Consider the following 25,004-nt stretch of genomic DNA (forward strand, 5'->3'; position numbering starts at 1 on the left):
TTGCATCAGTGAGACAATTCTGGTGAATGTGATTTAATGGCTTGTGTTAGTGTTGGAGAGAGTTTTAGGTAATGCTTACTCTGTAAATCAGAAGATAAAGTAATTGCTTCCTTCAGTTAACCTATAGTTTTCAAGCTCAGGGTGGGGGGATGGATAAAAATCACAGAGAAGGGGCGCCTGGGTGGCTCGGTGGGTTAAGCCTCTGCCTTCGGCTCAGGTCATGGTCTCAGGGTCCTGGGATCGAGCCCCACATCGGGCTCTCTGCTCAGCAGGGAGCCTGCTTCCCCCTCTCTCTCTGCCTGCTTCTCTGCCTACTTGTGATTTCTGTCAAATAAATAAATAAAATCTTAAAAAAAAAAAAAAGAATCACAGAGAAGGTGAGATGTTCCGGCAAATGTGACTAGGAAGAATGCAACAGAGAATGTCCAAAGACTTTTCTTTAAGGCTATCCAAGGAAAATCCTTTTAAGTTTATATTTCTGTATTTGAGCCCCCAGACTCCTTGTGGTGCAGAGAACTTCCTGAAGATGTCTGATACCAAATGGCCTTGTGCCAGCGTAGGGTTCCCCAACCCCTTGGCTGGATACAAACAGGTCCATTGGATGACCAGCCTCAAAATACCATAGGCCCTAGCTGACCAATGGGTTACTTATACCAGGACACAGCTATAAAAAAGGAAGATTCCATTTCTTCCCATAGTTCCTCACCTTCCCCCTTTAACTACAGCCCCTGTCACTGCCACATGGCAGACAGTCTCTCCCTTGCCGTCCTGTTCCCTGCTCCTTGGCAGTGTATTCAATAGACTTCCACCTCCTTCAAAAATAGCTGTCTTTGCCATTATGATTATTATGATTGTTATTTTTTACTATTATTTGCAAAATGAAGGACTCTTTCTAAAACTGAAATTCTACCATTTGAATCTGTGAAATGAAGCCAAGTTCCCCTAAGGACATGACCCAGATTATAAATTTGTGGCTCCATCCCTGGGACTAAACTCCAAAGCTGATGTCTCTGGAATATATTGAGATGACATTTCAGTATCTGTTTCTCCAGGTCTCTCAGGCATATAGAGAGTGATGGCAGGACCACATTGGCATATCAGATGTTATCTTCAGTGACATCTTACCTGGCATTTTACTAAGTGGGGAGAATGGTGGGGTTAGTCAAGGCTGCAATGCAGGTGTGAGGTCCTGAAGAGGGGGAAGTGCTGAGCCAAAGCAAGGACTCCTTGCCCAGCAAAGGGACACTACAGAGTCCTAGCCAAGCACCCTGAGTGGTATATACCAATAAGTGTCCTGGGGTCTAGTGACACCAAGACCATAGAAACAGGATTGTTATTACAACAACTAGGGATCAGACCCTGTATGTTCTAGTGTACCCTCTCATTCAGGAAAACAAATAATCTAAATCCAACAAAAATCCTCCGAACTATTCCCCAGATTAAAACTCTCCCTTCTCACAGTGCTAAAGTTCTGCCACTTTTCACAGAATCACTCTCTGTGAAAAATTCATGAATTGTCACAGACCCTAACCTGAAGACATTTTGATGTTTTCATTCTTTTACATGTGACACTTTCCAATGGCATTTTACCAGCTGTGGTAAGTCAGCAGCAACATAGGAATTGAAATGTCTGCCTGGAAATGGTTGCTCAGATGGTAACTCAGAGAATTAGTATAAGTACATTATATGACTGATCAATAATCATCAGTGATATTTAATTTGCTTTTTAGGAGCTACCAAAAAATAGGTAATATAAGGACATCCCAATTTTGTCAAACACATACGAGTACTTTTTAAAATACCTTTGTGAATTTTTGAAATCTATAAAAGTTATGTTCAGCATTTATGACCTAGCCCCATTTTCATAGATGGTAACTCAGAGAATTAGTATAAGTACATTATATGACTGATCAATAATCATCAGTGATATTTAATTTGCTTTTTAGGAGCTACCAAAAAATAGGTAATATAAGGACATCCCAATTTTGTCAAACACATACGAGTACTTTTTAAAATACCTTTGTGAATTTTTGAAATCTATAAAAGTTATGTTCAGCATTTATGACCTAGCCCCATTTTCATAGATAGACACTTAACATTAATAGCAAACATAGTCTCCATCAGCCATGGAATTGCTGGAATGCCCTGAAAAGAGACTCGGCTCTTTAAGATGAGAAATATACTGCTGGCTTGGTAGGTCGGTTCTATAATGTGATCTTTATGCAGATCAAACACAGTTGTTCTTGACCATGACTATACAAAATTCAAGAGTCCTGGGACAACGCGTGTCTCGCAGTACGTGTCAAACGAGCTCACAATTCTGAATAGGTTTCTTGGATATCAATCAAGAAGCCCTGAGCATCTGCCTCCAGCACGTCTCGAGCTCAGTATTGTCTGGACCAGTGTGAATCAGAAGCCAGTCTCAGGTGCTCTGGGGGAGGGCAACACAATTGTCTGAGTTTGATCACTTCTGAATGGGCTACCTACGGAAGACCCACCAGCGATCACAGCAATGGCAGCCTTTTGCAAGGAACATCCTTAGGGAGCCAATGTGTCTCCCTACGTAATATCACAGACAAAATAAAATCCAGGCTTGCCCTAATCCAGACAGTTTGCTGTCTCCTAAGAGTATTATTTCCCATGGAAGAGCCTGGATTCTTGTCTTTCCCGAACGGAAGAGGTAAACAGAGATGAACAGACGGTGGGAAGTATAGAGCTGTATTATATGCTTCAAGGCTGTGTGTGTCTCCACTACGATTTGGACCCAGAGTCCCTTTTTAAAATGTACCCCAATGCTACAAAGCTTTTCGGTAGCAGAAATGGGCATAGGGCCCAGCTTTCTAGCACTTCCACGGTGGTCTTTCTGGCTTAACTGTGGCGCTCCTGTCTGGACGCACAGTCAAACCACCTGGAAGTTCACAACAAAAAAAACATTGTTTGGATTCGGTGGGGCTCAGGTGGAGACCTAGCCGGTGGTCATTTTCATCATACCCCAGGTGCTTCTCATATGGAGCCAGATTTGAGAACGACAATTCCAACAGGTTTTGTTCAAATACGTGAGTGACAACAGCTTAAGTTGAAATTTACGTCAGCAGGTACAGCGGATGGCTTTAGCAGGTGAAATTCTGTGAGAAGCTCCACCAGCATGTTGATAATTGATGTTACATGCGAAAATGCTTCGTAAAGTACAAAGTGCTAACCAAATATGAGGTGTTTTATTATCACCAACACATGCTTCCTGAGAGCTTCCAAGTCAGTCCTTCTGAAGCACTAAGCTCAGTCTTTCCCCTTAAGAGATGGCAGCCTTGTTTGTGGTCTCTAGGAGATGGTCATTTGTTTGCAGTAAACCTGTCTTACTGGGGAGCAGCAGGAATTGCTGTCGCCCCGCAGGCAAGACAACCTGATACAGTGTTAGAAGCTGGGGGTTAATGAACAACAGCAATTACAACAAAAGTTAAAAGCCAGGTTGCCTGCTCCAATTTTCAAGGGTTCTCACACAGAGAGAGGCTAAGGAGCCAACTAACCAGAGGTCACTTGTGCATTTCAAGTAGAGCTAGCACTTCCGTGTAGCTGTTCTGGGTTGAAAAGACTGTTGAAACTCTAAGATGATTCCCATTTAATTCATCTCATTCTGTGACTGGGAAGCATTTGAAGGGGCTAATGTGTCCCCAAACCACACAAAGGACTCTCTACAGCACTGGGGTTGGTTAAAGAAGAGAAATGGTGGGCACACCACCTCTGCACATGGAGGTGCACCCTTTCATTCGGAAAGCGAATCTGAGCTTGATAAACTTAATCTTCCTGTTATCAGACCCTTAGGGATGAGGTCGGAGTTACCTGCATCTTACAGATAAACGCACCACCCCTTGGTGGGTCTTCGGACACATTTTCCCAAAGTTTTCTCCTATGTTATGTCACATGCGCTGAGCGATAGTGTGGGCAGGAGAAGTCTTGTCTCAGTTTTAGAACTGATGTCACTGACACGGAGAGGTTAGGAGCCTTGTCCGAGATGACACACGGTGATAAGGGTCAGAGCAGGGACAGGAGCCCGGCAGCCTCCCTCTCCTGCAGGGCCTCCCCCTCCTCCCCGGGTGGCCTGGGCTTCATAGTACAGAGAGTCACAGAAAGGCTCATTAAAAAGAGCAAGGACTCCTGACATTGAAGCCAAGATTTGATCTTTGAACATAGGTATAGGTAAACTAGCAGATACTGTAGGAATCATCTATTAGATCCCCCGCTTGCTCTTTCTGTAACAGTTACCACCCGTGTTTCTAAGGAATCATTCACATTCCCTCTTTGATTCCCAGGGTTTTCCGAGGAATTTAGATACCCTGAAAACTTCCCCACTGTTTCATTTTCTCCTAGCATTTTAAGGTATCCTAGTGCTGTCAATAGATCTTCTGGCTTGAACCATCACTCCATTTATGGTTTGAGTTCCAAACCTGTAAGTTCAGAGAAACCATTTTCTCTTGCCTGTAGACCGCGGAGTCTTAGGAGGGGCAGAGCACTTTTGATCTCAGAGCTCCCAATGACACTCTGTTTGGATAAAGCCCAGTTGCCCGTATTGGCCCAGAGTGCTATCCATTCACCTTGATGCCTATCACCTAGTAAGAATGTCACCAGGAGCCAGAGGGGCCGAGGGCTCACTTTCTGCTCTGAGAGTCTCCAGGCAAGTCACTACCGGTATCACCGGGCTCAGCGGGCCTCACTGCTCAGCTGTGACGTAAGAACACACTCAGTGGAAACAATGCGATGTCGGGATGTGGCAGAGACACAGGTGAGGCACCCAATGTGTGCGACCGTCAGGGATCCTCTCACAGGGACCCCCTGCTGCAGTGAGGTCCCCGCGTACCCTCCTCTCTCCTACCTGGTATTTTTAGTGGAGTTGTTCTCTTCGTTGAAATTCTCAACTCCTCACTTAAAAGAGGAATACCATAGCAGTTTGGGATGCAGCCCTTGGAGTCCGCTGGCCAGCATTCCAATTCTGCTGTGTCATTTCAGGCAAGTGACTAAACCTCTCTGTGCTTGTCTCCTCACTGGGAAAACGGGAATGTGAAAAACTGTAGCTACGTAGACATAATAGCTGGGAGGAATCTACTAACTGAAGAGCTTAAAACAGTGACTGTACAGAAGCATTCAGTAAGTGTTACCATTTATTAGTAATAATTCAAGTTCTTTCTTTCTCCCAACATCCCAGAGTGCCTCGGCTTCTCCAAAAATCCTTGCCTGACTCTATGTTTTAGCTTTTGTTCCATCCTCGGATCCCGGTCAATACCGCAGTCCTGCTACTGTTTGTTATGCTGCTTTATTTTATCTATGCTTTGGGCATTTAGTCACCACATAACTTTCATCCTCAACTAGATCGTAAACTCTCTGCAGGTATAAAAAGTCACATCTCCTACCTGCCTACCTACTCACCCCCTTCCCCCCACACTCCATAAAATGTGAGTATGGTTTTTCTACTGTTGCCTGTCCTTCAGGGATGCCACTGGAGAGTTCCCCGGCCCCTCCATCCAGCCTGCCTGTCTCGGGAGAGGCTGGCTCATCAGTCAAATCCCTGGGCAGGGTTTAAAACCAGCCCTATAGTACCTGAGACCATCTAGAACCTTGCGACTAAACAGTATGCTTTGCCCTCTCTCAGTCTTTGATTCTCTACTACCTTCTATTACTGGAAGATGCATTTGCCATCCCACGAGATCCTCAACTCCTTTGAGGACAGGGAACGACTCCTCTGCATCTTTGTGCCTACATTCCTTCCACCATGCTGCTCAGTAAATATTTGCAAATCCAGCGGGATAATAACGTGCTGTGTTAAGGATGTGACTCCGCTCCTGCTAATCCCTTCTATCATGCAGCCCTCCCTAGTCAGTGAAGGTTTTCATTGCCTAAGAGCTAAGTCACTGTAGCAGAAAAGCAGAAATCAAGTTCATGCTTAGCTCTTGACTTTCAATAGTTTAAGCCATTTAGGATTCAGAGCATAAAATTTATGCCATAAACAAAAGATGTGAAAGAATATATGATTACAGCCGGTTTTCTCTAGTTTCTCTTTAGTCCTTCCAAACTAGACCGAGATTCTATAGGCTGGATTTGGGAAAGGAAGAGAGATTGCAGGACTCTGGGGACTAGGACGGGGGAGAGGGCAGTGCTCTATGAGGGCCAAGAATGGCTGGAGGTCTGGGTGACAGGAACACTGGGCAGGTTGGGCAGAGAGAAGAACACAAGCACTTGTGGTTCTCTCACTGGGCTTGGGAGGAAGGGCTGGAGGAAGGGCTGGTCACACAGTCCTGAGCCAGCCTAAGAGGCTTCTGTGACTAGGAGTATGAGGAAGCTCAGAGGGACCCTGAGCCAGGGGGAGGCCCACTGTGCAGACAGCGGCCTTGAGCTTGGGGCAGGAGGTGAGGAGAGATGCGGTCTCGGCGAATACCAGTGTGGACAGCTGCCCCTCTGCCCCGTGTTCGTGCAGATATCAGCGCAGCCATGGGCTTTACGTGCAACAATGGGAAGTGGAGGGGGGACACTCCTTGGTAAAATGGGGACTCAAAATATAAACTAACTCCATCATGGAAAAGTAAAGTCACATTTCCTGAATGCTTGAGTGTGTGAGCTGAAATGCTTCCAAGCTAGAAAAGGGTAAAAAATAAACTTTAAAATTTCCCTTGAGATAATCACTCTAATCGGGAGTGAGGTTAGATTTTGGAAGACACAGTGGCCTTCCTTGGTATAAATATGGGGGAAAAAAGGGGGGGGGAGGAGAGAGAGAAATGGAAAGGGGAAATAAGTGCAAATAGAAAAGGGAGGACACTCCGTTTGTCACTATTTTGTTTACTCACTCGGTAAATATTTGTTCAACATCTACTCTATGCCGCTATGGTATGTTCCTGGTCTGGGAAAGCATTCGGGATCTGAAAGGGATGATTAATGTGTTTTCACGTTCGTGTTTCTGCACTGTTTTTTCACAAGGATGAATTCACGTACCCCTTGTACTTAAAAAGAGGAGGGGCGCCCGGGTGGCTCAGTGGGTTAAGCCTCTGCCTTCGGCTCAGGTCATAGTCTCAGGGTCCTGGGATCAAGCCCCGCATTGGGCTCTCTGCTCAGCAGGGAGCCTATTTCCCTTCTTCTCTCTCTCTCTCTGCCTGCCTCTCTGCCTACTTGTGATCTCTGTCTGTCAAATAAATAAATAAAATCTTTTTAAAAAAAAAAAAAGAGAGAGAGAGAGAGGAGAAGTGAAGAGCAAATTGCAGATCACATGTTAAGAAAGCAGGATGGCTGGAGCACAAAGGTCCAGGACGCCTAATGGCCCTGGGCACTTCTCTTGTTGCCGGATCTCAGCAAATGGTAAGTTTGATTTGATTCTCTGCTTTGGAATCCGTAGGATTTCTATCATGCAATGGATAATTCAGAGTTGCAGAAAGTAAGGAATCCAGGCTGTCCCTTGCACAGAGACAGACCTTAATTTTGAGGAGTACGGTTTCTATCGCTCACCTCACCTACAAAGATGGGCTAATATGTTTTGTGCTGTCTTTTAAAATTTACTTTTTGTTATCATCAGACATTTTTCAATCAGTTTTTATTATTGCACGGTTGAAATTAAATAAAAAGGCTTATCATTTAAAACTTTGAACTTACAGGTTATTTTCCCTAGCCTTTATTTACATGTTTGCAATGACGGTTATTCTACGATGTTTAGATAGATCAATTCTAGACATTATCTGTTTGTATCTTATTATAGCAAATGATGGGTATTTAGTTCTATGACCCTCACATATATCCAAGCAACGTCCTGGAGCCTATTCTATCTGCTGGAGCGAGCTGATTGTTAAATTTTCAGGAATTTTGCAGACCAACTATTAAATGGTTGGTATCCTGAAATTGGCCATGGTGGGAGTATTTACACCATGGAGATCAGCATAGGTTACCAGGGCTTCCCCCACCAACCCTAGAGAATCAGTTATTAAACATTTCCCGGCACACCACAGTTCTTCCTCCCTACTCACAAAATTGTAGGTTAATTTAAAAGTCAAGAGTTTAATTTTAATAACTAGTAAATTTTGTTCTCTGTATATAGCCTATTGGTATACCAAAATTATGGACTTCCTTATTTTACATGGAGTTAATAATTGCCTCATCATTATCAGGCTGACATCTCTGAACCTATCAGACAATCCGAGAAAAGTGTGACAACCAAGAATTATGTGCTTACAAAGTATTTTTGCCGAGCAAATGAATCTGAATCTATTTAAATTTCTACAGCTAAATACCAGTTTATGCATAATTTGAAGAATAGACAGCTCGATAGCACTAGAAAGTAAGATATGCAATCAAATAAATCCAGAATGCAGAGCATTCTACAGAACCAGTGACTCTCTTTCCTCAGCAAATCAATGGCATATGTGGGGGGGGGGGTGGATGAGGGAACGGAGGTGATTAGGGGACTATTACAGAAAAATACAAACTTAAGAGTCATAGCCACCAATTTCCACCTATGGACCTTGTTTGGATGCAAACTCAAATCAAGAACAATAAAAAAGTATGCTTAAGGGAAAAATGCATCTCTATGTTTATAACAGCATTATTTACAACAGCCAAGATATGGAAACAACAGTGTCCATTGATGAACGGATAAAGAAGATGTGATATATATATATATATATATATATATATATATTCATTCTTAGGTTTTTAGGATCTCATTTTTAATCCCTGTTTAAAAAATTTCTCCACATACACTGTCGGTTGATGTCTTTCTATTTATTGTGTTGGGCCCTTGTGAAACATGTGTCTAACAGGTCTGGGAAATTTTTTTGGTTTTATTATAATTTTACATTTTCTCTGGGCTCTGTTCCTGTGGTTGTATTCATTGGATATTAGACATATTAATCCTAATTTAAGGAACATATTTGGAGAAATGTTATTTGGAATAAAACAGGAAGGAAGTTGGGAAACGCTAAATGGGCTAATCTGACCCACCTAAAGAAGGGTGTAAAAGAAGTTTGGATGGAAGTGTCCTAGACATTCCTGAAACCAATGGTTTGACAAAGCCACCAGGAAATCCATGAGTCAAAGCCTGATGACAAAGGAATCCTGTGTCTTAGGAATGGGTTGGCCTTATTATTTCTGCTGCGCTCTATCATTGTTGGTCATCTAAAACCAAGCATGGACTTGGTGCGTGCGGTGAAACATTTCAAAGCAATGCACCTGGGGTTCTGGTCAATTACCTTCCAGTTAGGTCTGAGGTGCCAATGTCATGGCCATTACTGTAAAGTGGGTTCTATTATCACTGTGATGTTGAATGCGTTAGTCTATGTACTGTCCCTAAAACAGTGTGTCTAACACATTTAACTATGGTTAATTAACTACTATTAAGGAGTGACAAGGAGATGCCTGCCTGCAAGGGTGTGTGATAAGCCCAAGGAATTGTTCTAAACTCAACGCTCTAAACTTTAGGATCTATTTATTTCTACTTTAAGCACAATTCCAACAAGTTTAGTTAACTAGAGTACATGCCAAAGCCAGGTTGGAAATGACAGTGTAAGAAGAGATTGGAAGCTTGTTATTATCAGAACAATCAGAAAGCTGGAAAAGGGGTGCCTGGGTCGCTCAGTGGGTTAAGCCTCTGCCTTTGGCTCAGATCATGATCCCAGGGTCCTGGGATCAAGCCCCACATTGGCTCTCTACTCAGCAGGGGGTCTGCTTCCCCCACCCCCTGCTTCTCTGCCTACTTGTGATTTCTCTTTCTGTCAAATAAATAAATAAATAAATAAAAGCCGGGAAAGGTGTATCTGGCAGCAGGGAAAGAGAAAAACAACAAAAAGCAAACAAACAAAAGCATATATTTTCATGATTTTCAACATTAGGAAACTTAACCCCAGCAACTTCAGCAGGTATGGGTGCTTCATGGTATTTCAAATATGTAACAACACATGTTCATAATAATGACTGATATCAAAAAGCTTTTTACTGGGACTCTGAGGAGGAGGATAAGTAAGACATGCATTTTAGAATGATTTCCATCCAGAAGAGTTAAAACCGCAGAGGAGCTGCTCCACAGAAATAGTAAATCCTCCAGGAGTCTGGACAGCTGAGAGTTTTATTGATCTAATTAAATATATGGCTTTTTCTGTTTTCCTGTGCATAATTGCATATCATTTCTCACTATCACTTGATAACGAGCAATCCTTACTCTTCTCATTTTACAACCTGATTTTATATCAAGATCCCCACACCTTGTGTGGCATCTGTCATCCCTGCCTAGGTTCTCTTGCTTGCTAAGCAAACGTAAAATGTTGACGATAAAGCACGAATACCAGCAGAACTCGTGAGTCATTTAATTAAGCTTCTGAGGTGGGCTTGGCCATCCTATGGCTGTCATGGAGAAGACACTCCGATCGCACAGACTGCCTGGCTGAACGCCATCTGGCCCTCGACAGCGGGCGCCATTGTTTCCACCCAGCACTTCAGTTCCCGTGTTCCTCTTCTTACCCAGGAACCAGACACGCATAGCTGCCACAAACACTGGGTGGACAGCAAAATCTCTGGCATGGGATAGGTCACCAGCTACTTGGAAGATGAACTGAAAAACCTGACAATAGTTCATCTTCTAACCTCCCAGGAGGACTGTCAGAGTCTGAGAAGCTGCAATCTAGAGCCATGGGAGGCAGCTTCCAGCAGGCGCAGTGGGACAGCCGCTGCCACACAAAAACCAAAACATCTAGAATGGTGGAGAAAAAGAGCTGAGGGAAACACACATAGGCAGGGACACACAGACCACATGCCAACATGCACACAGGTCCCTGTCTCAGTCACTTCAGGCTGTTGTAACAGAAAAACCATGGACTGGGTGGTTGAAAACACTCGGAAATTTATTTCTCATAGTTCTTTGAGGGAGGAAATCCAAGATCAAGGCTCAGGCCGATTCACTGTCTTGGTCAGAGCCCACTTACTGGTTCACAGACAGCCAGTCTTCTCACTGTCCTCACACGCAGGAACACACTCTCTGGGGTCTCTTTATGAGGGCTCTAACCCCATTCATGAAGGTTCTGCCCTCCTGATCTAATATCTCCCAAGGACCCCACCTCCAAATACTATCATAACGGCGCTGCCAGAGTTAGATTTCAGCATATGAATTTGAGCAAGTGACAAAAAAAGAAAGCTCGTTTAGAATGGAGTCAGGAGGCCAGCAGGGGGAGCTCTCATGCCCCACCACTCCTCGTCCACTGCACACCAACCAGAAGAAACTGTTTCTTGTCTGTGGCTACTGCTTGCTTTTTTTTTTTTTTTTTTTTTTTTTTTGCGAGTGCCCCACCCTCACCCCACAACAGTTCAGCCAGGAGATACCACCACAATTCAGATAGTGAAAAGCCACTATACTTCAAGCTCCCAGTTTACTCCAATCGACTTTTTGTTTATAAAAGCCTTCCCAATCTCGCCCTTTCCTCCACACAAGAGATCCTCTCATCTGTTCGGCAGACAGGCCTATGGTTCGGCCATAGCTTGCTTGTCCAAGATTGCAATTCTCTCCTATTTCCAAATAATCCCATTTCTGCTGGTAAAACTGATAGTTTTATTTTTAAGGTTAACAGGGGGACACAAACATTCAGCTTCTAGCCTATCTAGAATATATTCCAGCATTAAGAACAAAAGCAGAATCTGCCTCATTTTCCCACTGATTTGTAAGCTCCTTGAGGGCAGAATTGTTGTTTGTTTGCATCTACACTAAGAAAAATTTACGAGGCGGGAGACCCTGCCACGCTAAGCAGGCAGTGCCTCATTCATGCTTGATAACAAAGAACATGTCCTAAAAGAAGTGTGTTCCCTACATTATTACCAGAATTAAAATAGTTGTTAATATTACACAGGTTTAATTTTCCCTAGTTTCTCGCTGGTACCTCTTTTTAAGTCATCTGCTGTTTGGTTTGTTATTTTGGTTTTTGTTTTGATTTGAAAAAGGTCTCAAAGGGCTGTGCTAGACTCCACACATCTCAATGGACAGCCAATCGTTTTAATTGTGTTGATTTATGACTTCTTTCTCATCTATTCTCACACACAGCCTTCTAAAGTCATCTATCATTCAATGAGTAATATTTCCCCTTTCCCTTTCATTCTAGATGGCATCAGCCCATTTTGAAATGTACCGGTGAAAAATAACTGAAATGCACAAGGAAAATTAGGCAAGAAGAATTTCACCCTGCTAGGTGAGATTGTTACTTTTTTGGCTTATTTTTTTTCTATTCCCTATTTCCCCCCCCCCATCTTTGTATCTTTAGAAGTCTTGAAAATTCAACGTGCTGCAATTCCTCAGGAATGAGTAAATTCAAGACAATAGTTGAGTCACAATCTTTAGAAACTAAAATTTATCTGAATTTAAAACTAAATTGTTTTTTTTCCCCCAACTAAAATGGTTATATATGAAAAAGTATTCCAGCATTCCAGCTTCTGAGTACAAACAACATGTTGGCGAATTTGTATTGATTTTACCTGCCAATCTAGATGCAATCACACTTTTTAAAGCAGATTCCTGTAATTTGCTTTTCTATAAAATGTCACCAACGCATTAAATACTTTGAAAACAGTCTTTGTAAATCAATCTGCACTTATTAGATTTGTTTAAACGATAGCATTAGAATTCCATGCCGAGATTTAATTTGGTTTTAAAATAACTCCCTACATGCAGAACATTTCCAAGGGCGGAGAGGCTAGTTCCCAATTACTTTCATGCCGTCAGTAGCTAAATGTGTTTAATGACTCACTTACCTACAAGCTGTGGGATCTCTGAAGAGTTCCTAATTCAGTGAGATGCACATGTTTTACCTCAGGCTATTTCAAATTTTCAAAAAGGGGAGAATACAGAACCACAGCCAAATAAAAAGTAAAGGTCTTACCTTGTTCATGTCAAAGGTATTATAGACTTGATCAACATGTTGATTGGCCTTTGGATTCAGACCCTGCAGACCCAAGAGTGTTTTAAATTCATGCAGTGTTTGCAGGCCGGATGGATATTCCCTCATAAATTTTCTGTACCACACATAGGTCTCTTTAGCAGAAACTGCTGTCTGACCACGAGCTTCGGATTCGCTATTTCCCATCGTGATTCACAGTCTGCAGCTTCTTCTCAGGTTGTTTTCATGTAAGGTCCCTACCAATTTGGTTCCTCACTCTTCACTAAAACTGGAGGCTAACATATGCCTTTAGAGAGCGACTCTAAACCTCTTATAGCTATAGGCTAAATAAGAATAGAAAGCCAGTGAGATTAACTCATCTGTACAGTTTTAAGACTAGGTCATTTATTGTGACTGATGGGATTGCATTTACTGCCACTCAGAGATACAGTTTTCTGTGAAGGGCAGAGGCAATATTTTAGAAAGAGTAATCTTTGCCATATTGTCAGCCATAAATTATGCCTACAACGCGGAGTGGGGTCTCATGGAAGGAACTCTGAGTTGCGATGAGGAAGCCCGGGCTCGAGGCTTTGTTTGCACTTACTGCCCTGAAATATTAAAGGCTCAGAGTTCCTATCTGTAAAACAGTAACAAGAATACTTGTCTTTTCATACCTAAATATTGTGAAGATAAATTTAGGCGAAAAAAATTTTAAACCACAGAAAATTTACACATTCTGAGTACTGTTAAAATGTAAAGGAGGTCTATATACAGAAGAGGGAAATGGGGAAAGATAACCATATTAGTAGTAGTAGTAAAAGCGTTGAAGTAGTAAGCAGAAAAGTGCGGTCTATAGATAAAGGGACATATCAAGTTGTGTCTTCTTCATTGTTCTTACCTTTTTTCCTTTTTTTTTTTTTTTTTTTGCTGTTCCTTGTCTTTTCTGTCTCTTAAGTACACTTCTACCCATATCTTCTGCCTGCCAGTTTTGTCCCACTCCAGTTCCCAAGCTAATCTTGTCTGAGAGTCAAGCCCCAATCACAAAGGACTTGAAAACGGAGTGAATGAACCTGGAAACTATATCCATGGTCCAGAAGTGGAAATGAATTGCCCTGTGTGGTCCTCAAGCCATCTTTCTGCCAAACGTATGTAGGAGTTAACAGAATTCCCTTATTTTTGATCTGGGGTCATCTGGTCCCAAGCATGGTTCTCCTCTCCTAACCTTACTCCATTTTTTCTCCAATTCTCGTATTGACTCAGTTCCTAAGTCTGGTTTCTGTCTTAGTCCCTATTCCTTAGTCCTACCTGATTACCTATTTAAAACCCCAGGTTCCCTAAGAACAGGAGCCCTTGGAGCCTAAATGAAGCACCTTGACAGGAGGTGGGGGTGGTTAGGGGATACAGGATTAATTATGTTTCAAACATACCAATGTAGACTTCAAATAGAAGAATTTTGAATCCATAATTACAGTTAAATAACGGTGTTCAATAAGATTATAGAAATGTGGAACTCATTCATTTGGAAGTATCACTTGAAACCATTAGAGTAGATGAGATTCCTTATGTGGAGGATGAAGAAAGATGATGAGCTGGGGCACCTGGGTGGCTCAGCTGGTTAAGCAACTGCCTTCGGCTTGGGTCATGATCCTGGCGTCCCAGGATCAAGTCCCACATCAGGCCCTCCGCTCATCAGGGAGCCGGCTTCTCCCTCTGCCCCTCGCCCCTTTCATGCTCACTCTCTCTCTCTCTCAAATAAATAGAATCTTTAAGAAAAGAAAGAAAGATGATGAGCTAATGGGGAATCAGTCCTGGTAGGAATATGAGAACTACCCTGTTAGGATCTTCAAAGACCATTCTCTGGGGAAGTCCCTCTGCAGACTCCTTTGAAATGTCTACCAGAAGGATGCTCAGAGGCACTGACTTCTTTTCACCATTAACATTTATTAATCACCAATTTTTAAATTAAGAAAAGAATGGCTGGTGATGATGGAAGAGAAAAGTAATGGAAGTTTTCAAAGGGCCAAGGAGATCCCTTATGGAAGGAAGATTTTTGGATAAATCAAGAATACAAGGACCTGAGATCCAGAAACTGTTTCTTCATGTAAACGATCCTTTTAAAAAAAAAAAAAAAATCTGCAAAATGATTACTTGCTGATACAGAAAAATATTTAAAACTATTACAAATAGTGAAAGGATTCTTATATTGGATACAGTATTGATATCCCCAACTCAGGAATCCTGCTATATAAAACAGTAACCTGCTATAAGATAATGGGGAAAAGACTTCATTTCTAAAAGGTCAAAGGATAAATCTAAATTACAATAAATTTAACTAGAATGTGCTGGATGGATCTGAAGAAATATTTTAAAAGCTAATACAGGGCACCTATAAAGACTACAGAAAACCATATTTTGGTCTTGGGTAGAAAGACTTGGTAATTAAAAAAAGGCAATTCTACCTTAATCTATTATACCACCACACACCAAACAAAATGCAAATAAAGTTTGAGAGGTAAGTATTGACTGAAACAGATAATTCTAAGTCTGGATAAGAATTAAATATGCAAACATACAAAAGAAAATTCCAAAATATAAAATTATTGAATATACCTACCAAGACAATATGGGTCCAACATGAGAAAAGTTGAAACAATCAATGAAAACTAATTTTTTTTTAAGAACTTGGCCCAAATGTAAATAGGAATTTAACATGCTGTAACTGTGCCACTACAGATCAGTGGGGAAGAGATTGGTTATTTGATGAATAGCTTAGGGACAATACTGTATCTATCTGGAAACACAAACAGTTAGATTTTTAGCTTACTCCGTTCACCCAGATAAATTCTAGGTGAATCAAAGATTTAACAATATAATGTTTAAAGTCATTATAACAAAGTAAAATTTCTTTATGGTTTTAGCATTAGAATGTCCTCTCTAAATATGACTCAAAATCAGAAGGTATAAAGAAAAGTAAATTAACCCTCCCACAATTTTTTAATCCCATATGGCTCAAAATACCATAACTTTTTTTTCAATAAAAAATTAGAAGAAAATAGCTGTAACACATATAATATAAAAAACATAATTTCCCTAATATAAAAATAGTTCCTATAAATTGGTAAGAAAATACTTACCACCAGGTCACCTGGGTGGCTCAGTCAGTTAAGCATCTACCTTTGGCTCAGGTCATGATCCCAGGGACCTGGGATTGATCCCTGTGTTGAGCTCTCTGCCCAACTTCGAGTCTGTTCCTCCCTCTTCCTTTACACACACCCCCCACCCCAGGTATCTCAAATAAATACATAAAATCTTTTAAAAAAATAGAAATAGAAAAATGGGGGGAAAAGCCAAATTTAAAAATTCAAATACATTTTAAACATGAAAAGATGCTCAATCTTACATACAGCATAAGAAATACACATTAAAACTACAAGGATATACCACTTTTCACCCACTTGGGTCAGCAAGATAAAAAATAGTTTGATAATTCACCGGGTAGCTGAAGGTGTGAGGAAACAGGCATTCATATGTTGCTGTGGGAATGTATACTAACAAAATTTTTATGCAGTACTACTGGGAACTATCTATTAATAATAAAATGTATATGTCCTCTGACGCAGCAATTCATCTTTTGGGATTTATTTAACATATACCTGCACGTGTGTGAAATAAACATAGTTACAGAGATCTGCATATATAAACCCAAAAGAATGGGAAAAAAATCTAAGGGACCATCGATAAGAGAATAATGAAAGAAATTCTAGTGTGTCCACAGAACAGAACAATAAGGAGCAGGGAAAGATGATGAGGCTTTCCCTGTACTGATCCTGATATGGAATGATTGTGAAGGTATATTAACTGCAAAAATCAACAGAATCCTTTGGATGACATTACGTTTATATTTATACCTGTATAATGACTTATACGGTTTTATGTACACTGTTTTAGGATGGATGCATGAGTAGCGGGTAAAAGCACACCTCTGGAGAGGAGTAACTGTCTACAGACAGATGGGGTGAAGTCTCCCCACCATATCCCATCTCACACGTTCTGGATTTTTGTACTGTGTGTATGTATGTAAAATTAAAATTATACAATTGCACAAATATTAAATGCTTTATTGCTTTTGTCCAAAATGGCAGACACCTTCTAAACAAATAAAAATAATCAGTTACCCAGGAAAATACAAAAACAATTCTTACATATGTGTAATACACATTCACATGGTAGGTAGAAGACGTGTACTTGTACTACAACTCAACGACAGAATTATCATATAAATTATATCTTACGGTTTTTGAGGATTTCTATTTTCTGCTTTACTGAGTATTGGCTGTCATGGAGAAAGGGCACATGGCCTTTCCGTTTCAAAATAAGTTTTAAGAGGAGGTGATTCTGTAGTCCTTTGTACACTGATTTTGAAAGCCATGATTTCCTAGTTATTATAGTCTTCTAGTGAAAACAGAATTTAAGCCTAACGGACATCTCCGCCTTTCTCGGTAGTTTACGTAGGAACTAGAGAACTCCGGGAACAGTTCCTGCTGCAACAGTAGAGTTAGGAACTGGATGGTGAATGTGTCCATTGTAAATCAGTCTCTATTTCTAAAGTTCACAATCCCCTCAGGATTAAACAGGACAAACAGTACACTAACGAGCACAAGGGGAAACACGTTTTGAAAAGAATCTTCGTCTTATTAGCATTTTTAAAAGGGATTATCTTTTCTGACTTCTGATTTTGACTCCCTGTTCCTTTCAAAAGGGAGACCATGTCCTGCATCTGCAGTCATTTTATTTAAAGCGTTCTGGAAAAGGGGATTATCTTCTTGAAGCAAAGCTTCTAAGTACCTGTCAATCTGCTCCCGGTCTCCTGCTGGACTGCCCTGGAAAAGAGAATCAACGATCAGAGCAGGCCGGGAAGCTGCAGGCTGCACCCCTGTAATCTGGGCGGCCTTGGAACAGTCTTCCCTAGGGTTCCTGTAGCACCAAAACCCACCCTGGAATAATGCCTTTTTTCTTTTAATATGTTTTCACCTTTAACCCTCATTTTATGTTCACAAGAAACTTGGATCATTTTTTTTTTTCCTTCCTTAGTGGAGGTTAGTTCAACAGGCTTTCCTTCTATTTATTTATTTTTATTTATTTTTTAAAACATTTTATTTATTTGACAGATTGAGAGAGACAGCGAGAGAGGCAACACAAGCAGAGGGAATGGAAGAGGGAGAAGCAGAACTCCTGCTGAGCAGGGAGCCCAGTGTGGGGCTTGATCCCAGCACCCTGGGATCATGACCTGAGCCAAAGGCAGACACTTAATGACTGAGCCACCCAGGCACCCCTACTTTTCCTTCTATTTAATTACTTGTCATATTCCTAAAGCCGTCTGCCTCCATCTCATCCTTCTCTGTTATAGGCTCTTGTCTCCCCATTTAAAAAAATTTTTTTTATTCTTTTTTTTTTTTTTTTTTTTTTTTTAGATTTTATTTATTTATTGGACACAGAGAGAGAGAGAGAGAGAGAGAGAGAGATTACAAGTAAGCAGAGAGGCAGGCCAAAATTTTTTTTATTCTTTTAAAGATTTTATTTATTTGTCAGAGAGACAGAGAGAGAAAAAGAGAGCACGCACAAACAGGAGGAGTGGCAGGCAGAGGGAGAAACAGACTCCCCACTCAGCAAGGATCCTGATGCGGGGCTCGAAAGTTCATGATCTTTAGCCTTATATGAAAAACAGATGAGTAAGAACATTCTGACTTCTCTGTCACTCCTCTTCCCTCTGCAGCATCTTTCCCCCCAGCCCTGGGCTTGCTGCCCTCATCTGTCTCTTTTTCTCTCCTTTTCCCCAGTTCTCTGTTTGGGCAATTTCATACTGTCCTTCCCTGAGCTGCTTAATCCATGAACAGCAGGACAAATGCTCCCTCTTCACAGACTTAAATCTCACTCCCTCAAGCTGAGCCATGGGCTCAACCTGCTCTCCAACTTGAGCTGATAGATAAAAGAATTTTTTAGAAAGGACCTTTCAGAAACAATTCCAGTTTTACGATTGTTCCCAGTCCGTGTCTGACACCACCCTCCTAGCTTCTCCATGGCTCCCGTGGTCCCATTAACTGTGCTCAGCCCCTCTGCCCTAGGCTTCGGACAAGGCTGGACTATACTGAGTCCCAGCTTTGGACTGGGGCCCCGTCCCTAGAGATAAACTCACCTGATAGTCATGTTCACCTAGATTTTCAAATAGTCCCTGGCCCTGAGGAATGCCCTACGTGACCCCTTCTGACCCTGACAGCTCTCTGTCTGTTAGGCCGAGTCTAATCCTTTGGCTCTGCTCTATGCCTGGCAAACCAGGCTTACTTCCAGGACTTCAGGCTGGCCTGCTGGGTCCCTCAGCCTCTTCATGGGCCTGCTCTGTCCCTCAGCTTTGGGGCCACCTCGTCTCTTGTGTCTACTCTACGCCAGTGCAGTTGTTCTGGTGATCAGAGGCAGTGGAAATCGAAATTTCAAGTCAAGGAGGAAAGTAAATCTATTTGGACAAGGAATCTTTTGAGTACCTCTCCAATGATACCAGACGAAGCATTTCATATATTCTGCGGGCTCAAGCCCCTTTGCCTCCTTCAAACTTTGTGAATAAAACAAATTAGTAGAATTACTCTGGCTGGGGCGCCTGGCTGGCTCAGTGGGTTAAAGCCTCTGCCTTCGGCTCAGGTCATGATCCCAGGGTTATGGGATGGAGCCCCACATCGGGCTCTCTGCTCAGCAGGGAGCCTGCTTCCTCCTCTCTCTCTGCCTGCTTCTGTGCTTACTTGTGATCTCTGTCTGTCAAATAAATAAATAAAATCTTTAAAAAAAAATAAAGTGCTCTTTAAAAAGAAGAAGAAGAAGAAGAAGAAGAAGAAGAAGAAGAAGAAGAAGAAGAAGAAGGAGAAGGAGAAGGAGAAGGAGAAGGAGAAGAAGAAGAAGAAGAAGAAGGAGAAGGAGAAGGAGAAGGAGAAGGAGAAGGAGAAGGAGAAGGAGAAGGAGAAGAAGAAGGAGAAGAAGAAGAATTATTCTGGCTACTGTGTGGGAAACCCAGGGGTTTGGCAAAGAAAGAAGAGTAAATCATTATTCTTTCATGTTTTTCTCTTCGCCACACATAGATTTATTATTTTGAAAACCAATAATTTTTATGAACTTTTAAAAAAATGTAATCATTTAAGAGAGAGAGAGAGGGAGAGGGAGAGGGAGAGATGGCATAAGCAGGAGGGGAGATGGGCAGAGAGAGAGAGGGGGAGAAGCAGGCTCTCTGCCGAGCAGGGAGCCTAAAGCAAGGCTCGATCCCAGGACCCTGGGATCATGACCTGGGCCAAAGGCAGATGCTTAACTGACTGAGCCACCCAGATGCCCCTTATGAACTTTTCTGATAGAGCGCAGTATTTGATTTTTATGACATAGAATGTCTTTGGTCTCTCGAGTTTTTGTTTGTAAAACAACCATCGTTGCTGAAACTGTACCACAGTGCCAGGCTCCATACCAGATCTTTCACACGTAAAAGCATTTGCCACCCTTTACAGCCACAAGAACCACAAGAACTGTTGCCTAGGCCACCCACAGGGGGGGGGTAGTATATTTTTTGACTGTATACTTAAATTAAGCAAAAAATATTTTCTGAGCTTCATTTTGTATTTAATAATATAAAGGGAATCCCAAGGAACCCAAAAGATGTATATTTTGTGAAGGAGGAATGGATCCACCTTGAAATGTTCACAGCTGACTGGAACCCAGGTGGCCTGGCTTCAAAGCCCATGCTTATCACATCCTATCCTGATGTATGTGCATTTCCTGGTCTCTCCCCGACCCCTCTTCCTGGGCAAGGTAACCCTCCATTCAGTCAGGGCTCTCTGTGGGGCACTCAGCTCCTGCCCTCTCACCTTGCAAGGCCCAAGAAGGCCCTATCTCGTGTCCCGGGCTCAGGGCCTATGTCTGAGTACAAAACACCATGTACTTCCTAGGCTCACTGTTGATTTCTCAATTTATTTCTGCCATCTACGGAAAGACTCTTCAACCATGGCCATACATATTTTAATTTTTTATGTATTCCATCCTGAATTTCTATATGCTGTAGACAGAAGATGGACCTTCCCTCATTAGCCCAAACCATCAGAGGAGCCCTGTTCTGTATGTGTTCGTCTATCCAAACAAGATGAACAGCATACTCACACAATGTTTCCTGACCTCTCTAACCTCTCCTCAGAGATGAGAATAGTCCATTCTTAATTATGTGTTGAGATAAAATTTAAAATATTTTGCTGTCTGATAAAGTTAGAAAAAAAATCCTACTGAAAATACACTATTGAGGGGACAGGGTTCATTAAACTCTACCAAAAGCACAAGCAAAGGTTCTGATTTTTGTAAGAGAAAAAGATAACAGACCGTTCAAAAATGTTCTCATATATACTTTCGAAATTTATTTATTTACGATTTCAATATTCCTGTAGGGAGAATAAGGGCTTCATAAAGTGACCTGTCCACAGCCTGTAAGTGGATGACGAGGGCAGGAGAGGAAGTAGCTCAGTGCTCTCTCCACAAAGTATATTGCCACTACTCCAAATTTTGTTACTTACCAGATGGAGTTTCTGCAATAGTACTGTCAGTTTTACCCGAAGATTATTCAGTTTATCTTCAGTAATTTTTCTTTTTTCTTCACACTGTCCCAGAGATATTTCATTAGCCACTCCTCTTCGATTTGCATCATAAATAATGGACTGCATTTTTCTCTTTAGTTCTCTTTCGTATTGGACCATGTAAACATTCTTGATCTGGGAATGTTTTAAAAAACAGTTTTAGTATATTTTTCAAGTATTACTATTCCCCCTAATATCAGAAAATGATTTCATATTCTAGGTCTGCACATAAGTACAAAGCATCAACTCTATACCTGTGTACTACAGGTGGTCGAAATTTAAGACACAGTGACACCCTGAAGGAACTTTCCATGTGATGGAAGACAGAGAGAGAGAAGGAAAAACGTCCAATATTCTATTAACTATGAGGATGGGAGAGGCACATTAAAGTGAGCTTGGACACCCTTGCTTTGAAAGGGAAAAAGAATCCAGTCATGGTTGAATCTGTCTGCCTACCAGGGATACCAGAGTATTTTAGTATATGTGCTGCCGAAGCGAGCACCCAGTGATACCAGAGTATTGAAGGCACCAAGGGGGCAGCTGGTGGTGCCTGTTATCCCCTCCACAGCACCGGAACTCACAGGCAATGACAGAATGGCTGGCCATGCAGGGCTTTGCTGGCAGATGATGGTGTGTTATTTAGAACTCATGTCTGTAGCAGTTGAAAAGCAGAGAAGCTACAATCAGAGAAATTCCTGTTCTGTTACTCTCTTTGAATTCCTTGTCCTGATGCAAAGAATGGTCACTGACGTACACACGTGACCCTTACTAATTCAAGAGTCTTGATTGTTTCCCAAGAGTTCATATTGTGAACGAGGCACTCACAAAGTAGAAAAGGGAATGGAGAGGCCAAATGCTCCAATTTCAAAGTGATGTGAATTGCTGGGGTCAACATTTGGAGAGGGCAGGGGATATTCAGAGATAAAGAGCAAATCCTGTTTTGATCCAGATTTGAAGGTTTCTGTAAGGAGGAGATTTCTGTGTTCTGATATGACAAGGTTCCCAGGAAAAATGTAAGGTGGTCTCATTTGTCTTCTGGGTTTACCCTTCTCCTCCCCACCAGCCCCTTCACCACACTCACTGCAGACCCATTCCAGATACTGTCCACATTAGCCCCTTTAAGTATTCATTGCCCTCGTGTATTTCTCCTTTTTATAAAATCCTTTAAACAAACAAAACCCCTTAAATATACTGAATTCTCCTTAACATTAACTAACCTCCTCCTAAAACCAAGGCACTGAATTTTGTAGTAGGTGATACGAAGATATATAAGATTCAGATCAACTATAGAATGAGATAAAACAAGCATGCAAATATCACATCTTATGGGAGAAGGTTCATGGTGCCCCAAGTGAGGCACAGATTATCATTAGAGTATGGATTCCTCATTAAAGATCATTAAGATACTTAAAGTAATTGACATGGATTAATATCAGTAACTTACCTTCCAATTATTTATGCTTTTCTTTTTAAAAAACAAGATATTTATTTATTTATTTGTTTGAGAGGGGGAGGAGCAGCGGAAGAGGGAGAAGCAAACTCCCCACTGAGCCCGGTCCCCATGGGACTCCGTCCCAGGACCCTGAGGTCATGACCTGAGCTGAGGACAGCTGCTTAACCGACTGAGTCACCCAGGTGTCCCTATTTATGCTTTTTGTGTGCTATTAAGTAAGAGGAGTATTTGGGAGCAAGGACCCAAATACCACTCCGCAGTGGCAAACACTCGCTTATATGTGTGTATTCACACACACACCACACACACACACACAATGTATTCCATTAATGGTGAGACTTAATTGTGCGATTTGTGGATTGCCCTGTAAAGAAATCTTAGATTTTGAGAGTCTCAAACTGCCTGGACACTTGTGCAGGGACAATTAACACAATGCTGAAATCCTTGGCCTGCCTCTGCCTGTGCTTATTTCCTGAGTTGCGGGCCTCACCCTTCCAGGAAAACATGGAGCTTATTCTGCCCCAGGCCCCTCACCCTTGCTGCTCTCTCTGTTCAGTGAATTCAAGCCCAGCCTCCCTAAGACTCCCTGTTTGCCTCACGTCTGTGCTGAAACACGGCTCAGGTACCCCTTGCTCACTGCATCTGAAATAGATTATCTCTTCCCCAATACACACCTCATGGTCCATCCCCAGGCCCCGCGCAATTATTTTATGTTTATTTACATATTTAGTATCTACAATTATGTCATTTACATTATGCTCTGTTATCTGTCTTTTCTCTAGAACGTAACATCAACTGTGGGGGCTTTAGTCAACTTCAGGGAGTGCTGTACCCCATGGCCAGAAGGTGGAGTTGGGTCAATAATTCAACTCAGCCAGAATAAGGAGGACAGGGTCCCAGGTAGCGCAGATGTCACCAGTCACGCAGAGTTCTTGGTATTCAGAGCTCTAGAACTTCATGGCTTTTGCCACCTGAATAATAGCCTAGGGAACACTTTTTTTTTTTTTTTAAGATTTTATTTATTTATTTGTCAGACAGAGATCACAAGTAGGCAGAGAGGCAGGCAGAGAGAGAGAGAGAGAGGAAGAAGCAGGCTCCCCGATAAGCAGAGAGTCCGATGTGGGGCTTGATCCCAGGACCCTGAGATCATGACTTGAGCGGAAGGCAGTGGCCCCAACCCACTGAGCCACCCAGGCACCCCCAACTTTTTGATAAAAGCAGTAGTAGTAAGAAAACAAACCAAGTAAAATTAAAAAGAAATCTGAAATGCTTATCAGCAATAAAAGGAACATACTATTGATAACACTTGAATGGATGTGAAGGGTGGTATGCTACGTGAATACAGCTGATCAGAAGGTGACACATACTATATGAATCCATTTCTATAGCATGACTGAATGGACAAAATGATAGAGATGGAGAACAGATGAGCATCTCTCTGGGGTTAGGGTGCTTGTGTGTGTGTGTAGTGTGACTTTAAAGGAGAGAACAGGGAGATCTCTGTGGTGGTGGGAGTCTGGATCCTGGTTTTGATGGTGGTTACACAAATCCACGTACATGGATAAAATGAGACACATATTTCACCAACTTCAATTTTGTGGTTTTGATATTCTACTATAATTATACCATTATGTAAGACATAAGCATTGGGAAAAATGGAAAGGTACCTGAGACCTCTCTACTATTCTATAATTTCCCATGTACCTAAAATTATTTCACAGTAAAAAGTTCAGAAGATAACACTGTTTGTACAGTACAACATTATGAATGTTTATATAGTACACTGCATTCAAGGTCATACTTAGTCTCTCAAAGTTCAGTTTTGTAACCAAGCAAACTATATTTCTTTTAAATACCACCAGCCATCCAGTTTCCTGATTTATTCTTTTTCCTTTCTAAACTAACATTTTCAGGAGGTTTCTATAAAAGGTAGCAATTCTGAGAGCATTCAAGGCCCAATGTAAAAGAACTTCCGGTTGTATTAATGTTTTAATTAGGAGGAGTAGAGAATTGCAACAAGATGAGAGGCTT

General features: G+C 41.7%; 2 protein-coding genes and 1 long non-coding RNA gene across 3 annotated transcripts in view; 1 reads left to right on the plus strand and 2 right to left on the minus strand.

Moving 5' to 3' along the window:
* Window positions 1-13,082, minus strand: part of GUCA1C (guanylate cyclase activator 1C) — a gene marked incomplete at both ends in the record, with an annotated part of 30,048 nt that extends 16,966 nt beyond the window's left edge. The window contains one exon of the mRNA XM_082738486.1: window positions 12,879-13,082. Coding sequence (XP_082594612.1) covers window positions 12,879-13,082 — 204 coding nt within the window. The remainder of the gene's footprint in view (window positions 1-12,878) is intronic.
* On the plus strand, window positions 6,978-16,981 carry LOC309868544. The gene is made up of 3 exons (XR_014313721.1): window positions 6,978-7,335; window positions 12,105-12,191; window positions 16,824-16,981. It is a non-coding gene; the product is annotated as an uncharacterized lncRNA (long non-coding RNA).
* A 597-nt stretch (window positions 16,982-17,578) lies between these two features.
* Window positions 17,579-25,004, minus strand: part of MORC1 (MORC family CW-type zinc finger 1) — a gene marked incomplete at both ends in the record, with an annotated part of 186,278 nt that continues 178,852 nt past the window's right edge. The window contains 2 exons of the mRNA XM_082711563.1: window positions 17,579-17,755; window positions 21,461-21,655. Of these exons, the coding sequence (XP_082567689.1) occupies window positions 17,579-17,755; window positions 21,461-21,655 (372 nt within the window). The remainder of the gene's footprint in view (window positions 17,756-21,460; window positions 21,656-25,004) is intronic.

Source organism: Mustela nivalis, assembly GCF_964662115.1.
Source record: "Mustela nivalis genome assembly, chromosome: 1".
Lineage (NCBI taxonomy): Eukaryota > Metazoa > Chordata > Mammalia > Carnivora > Mustelidae > Mustela > Mustela nivalis.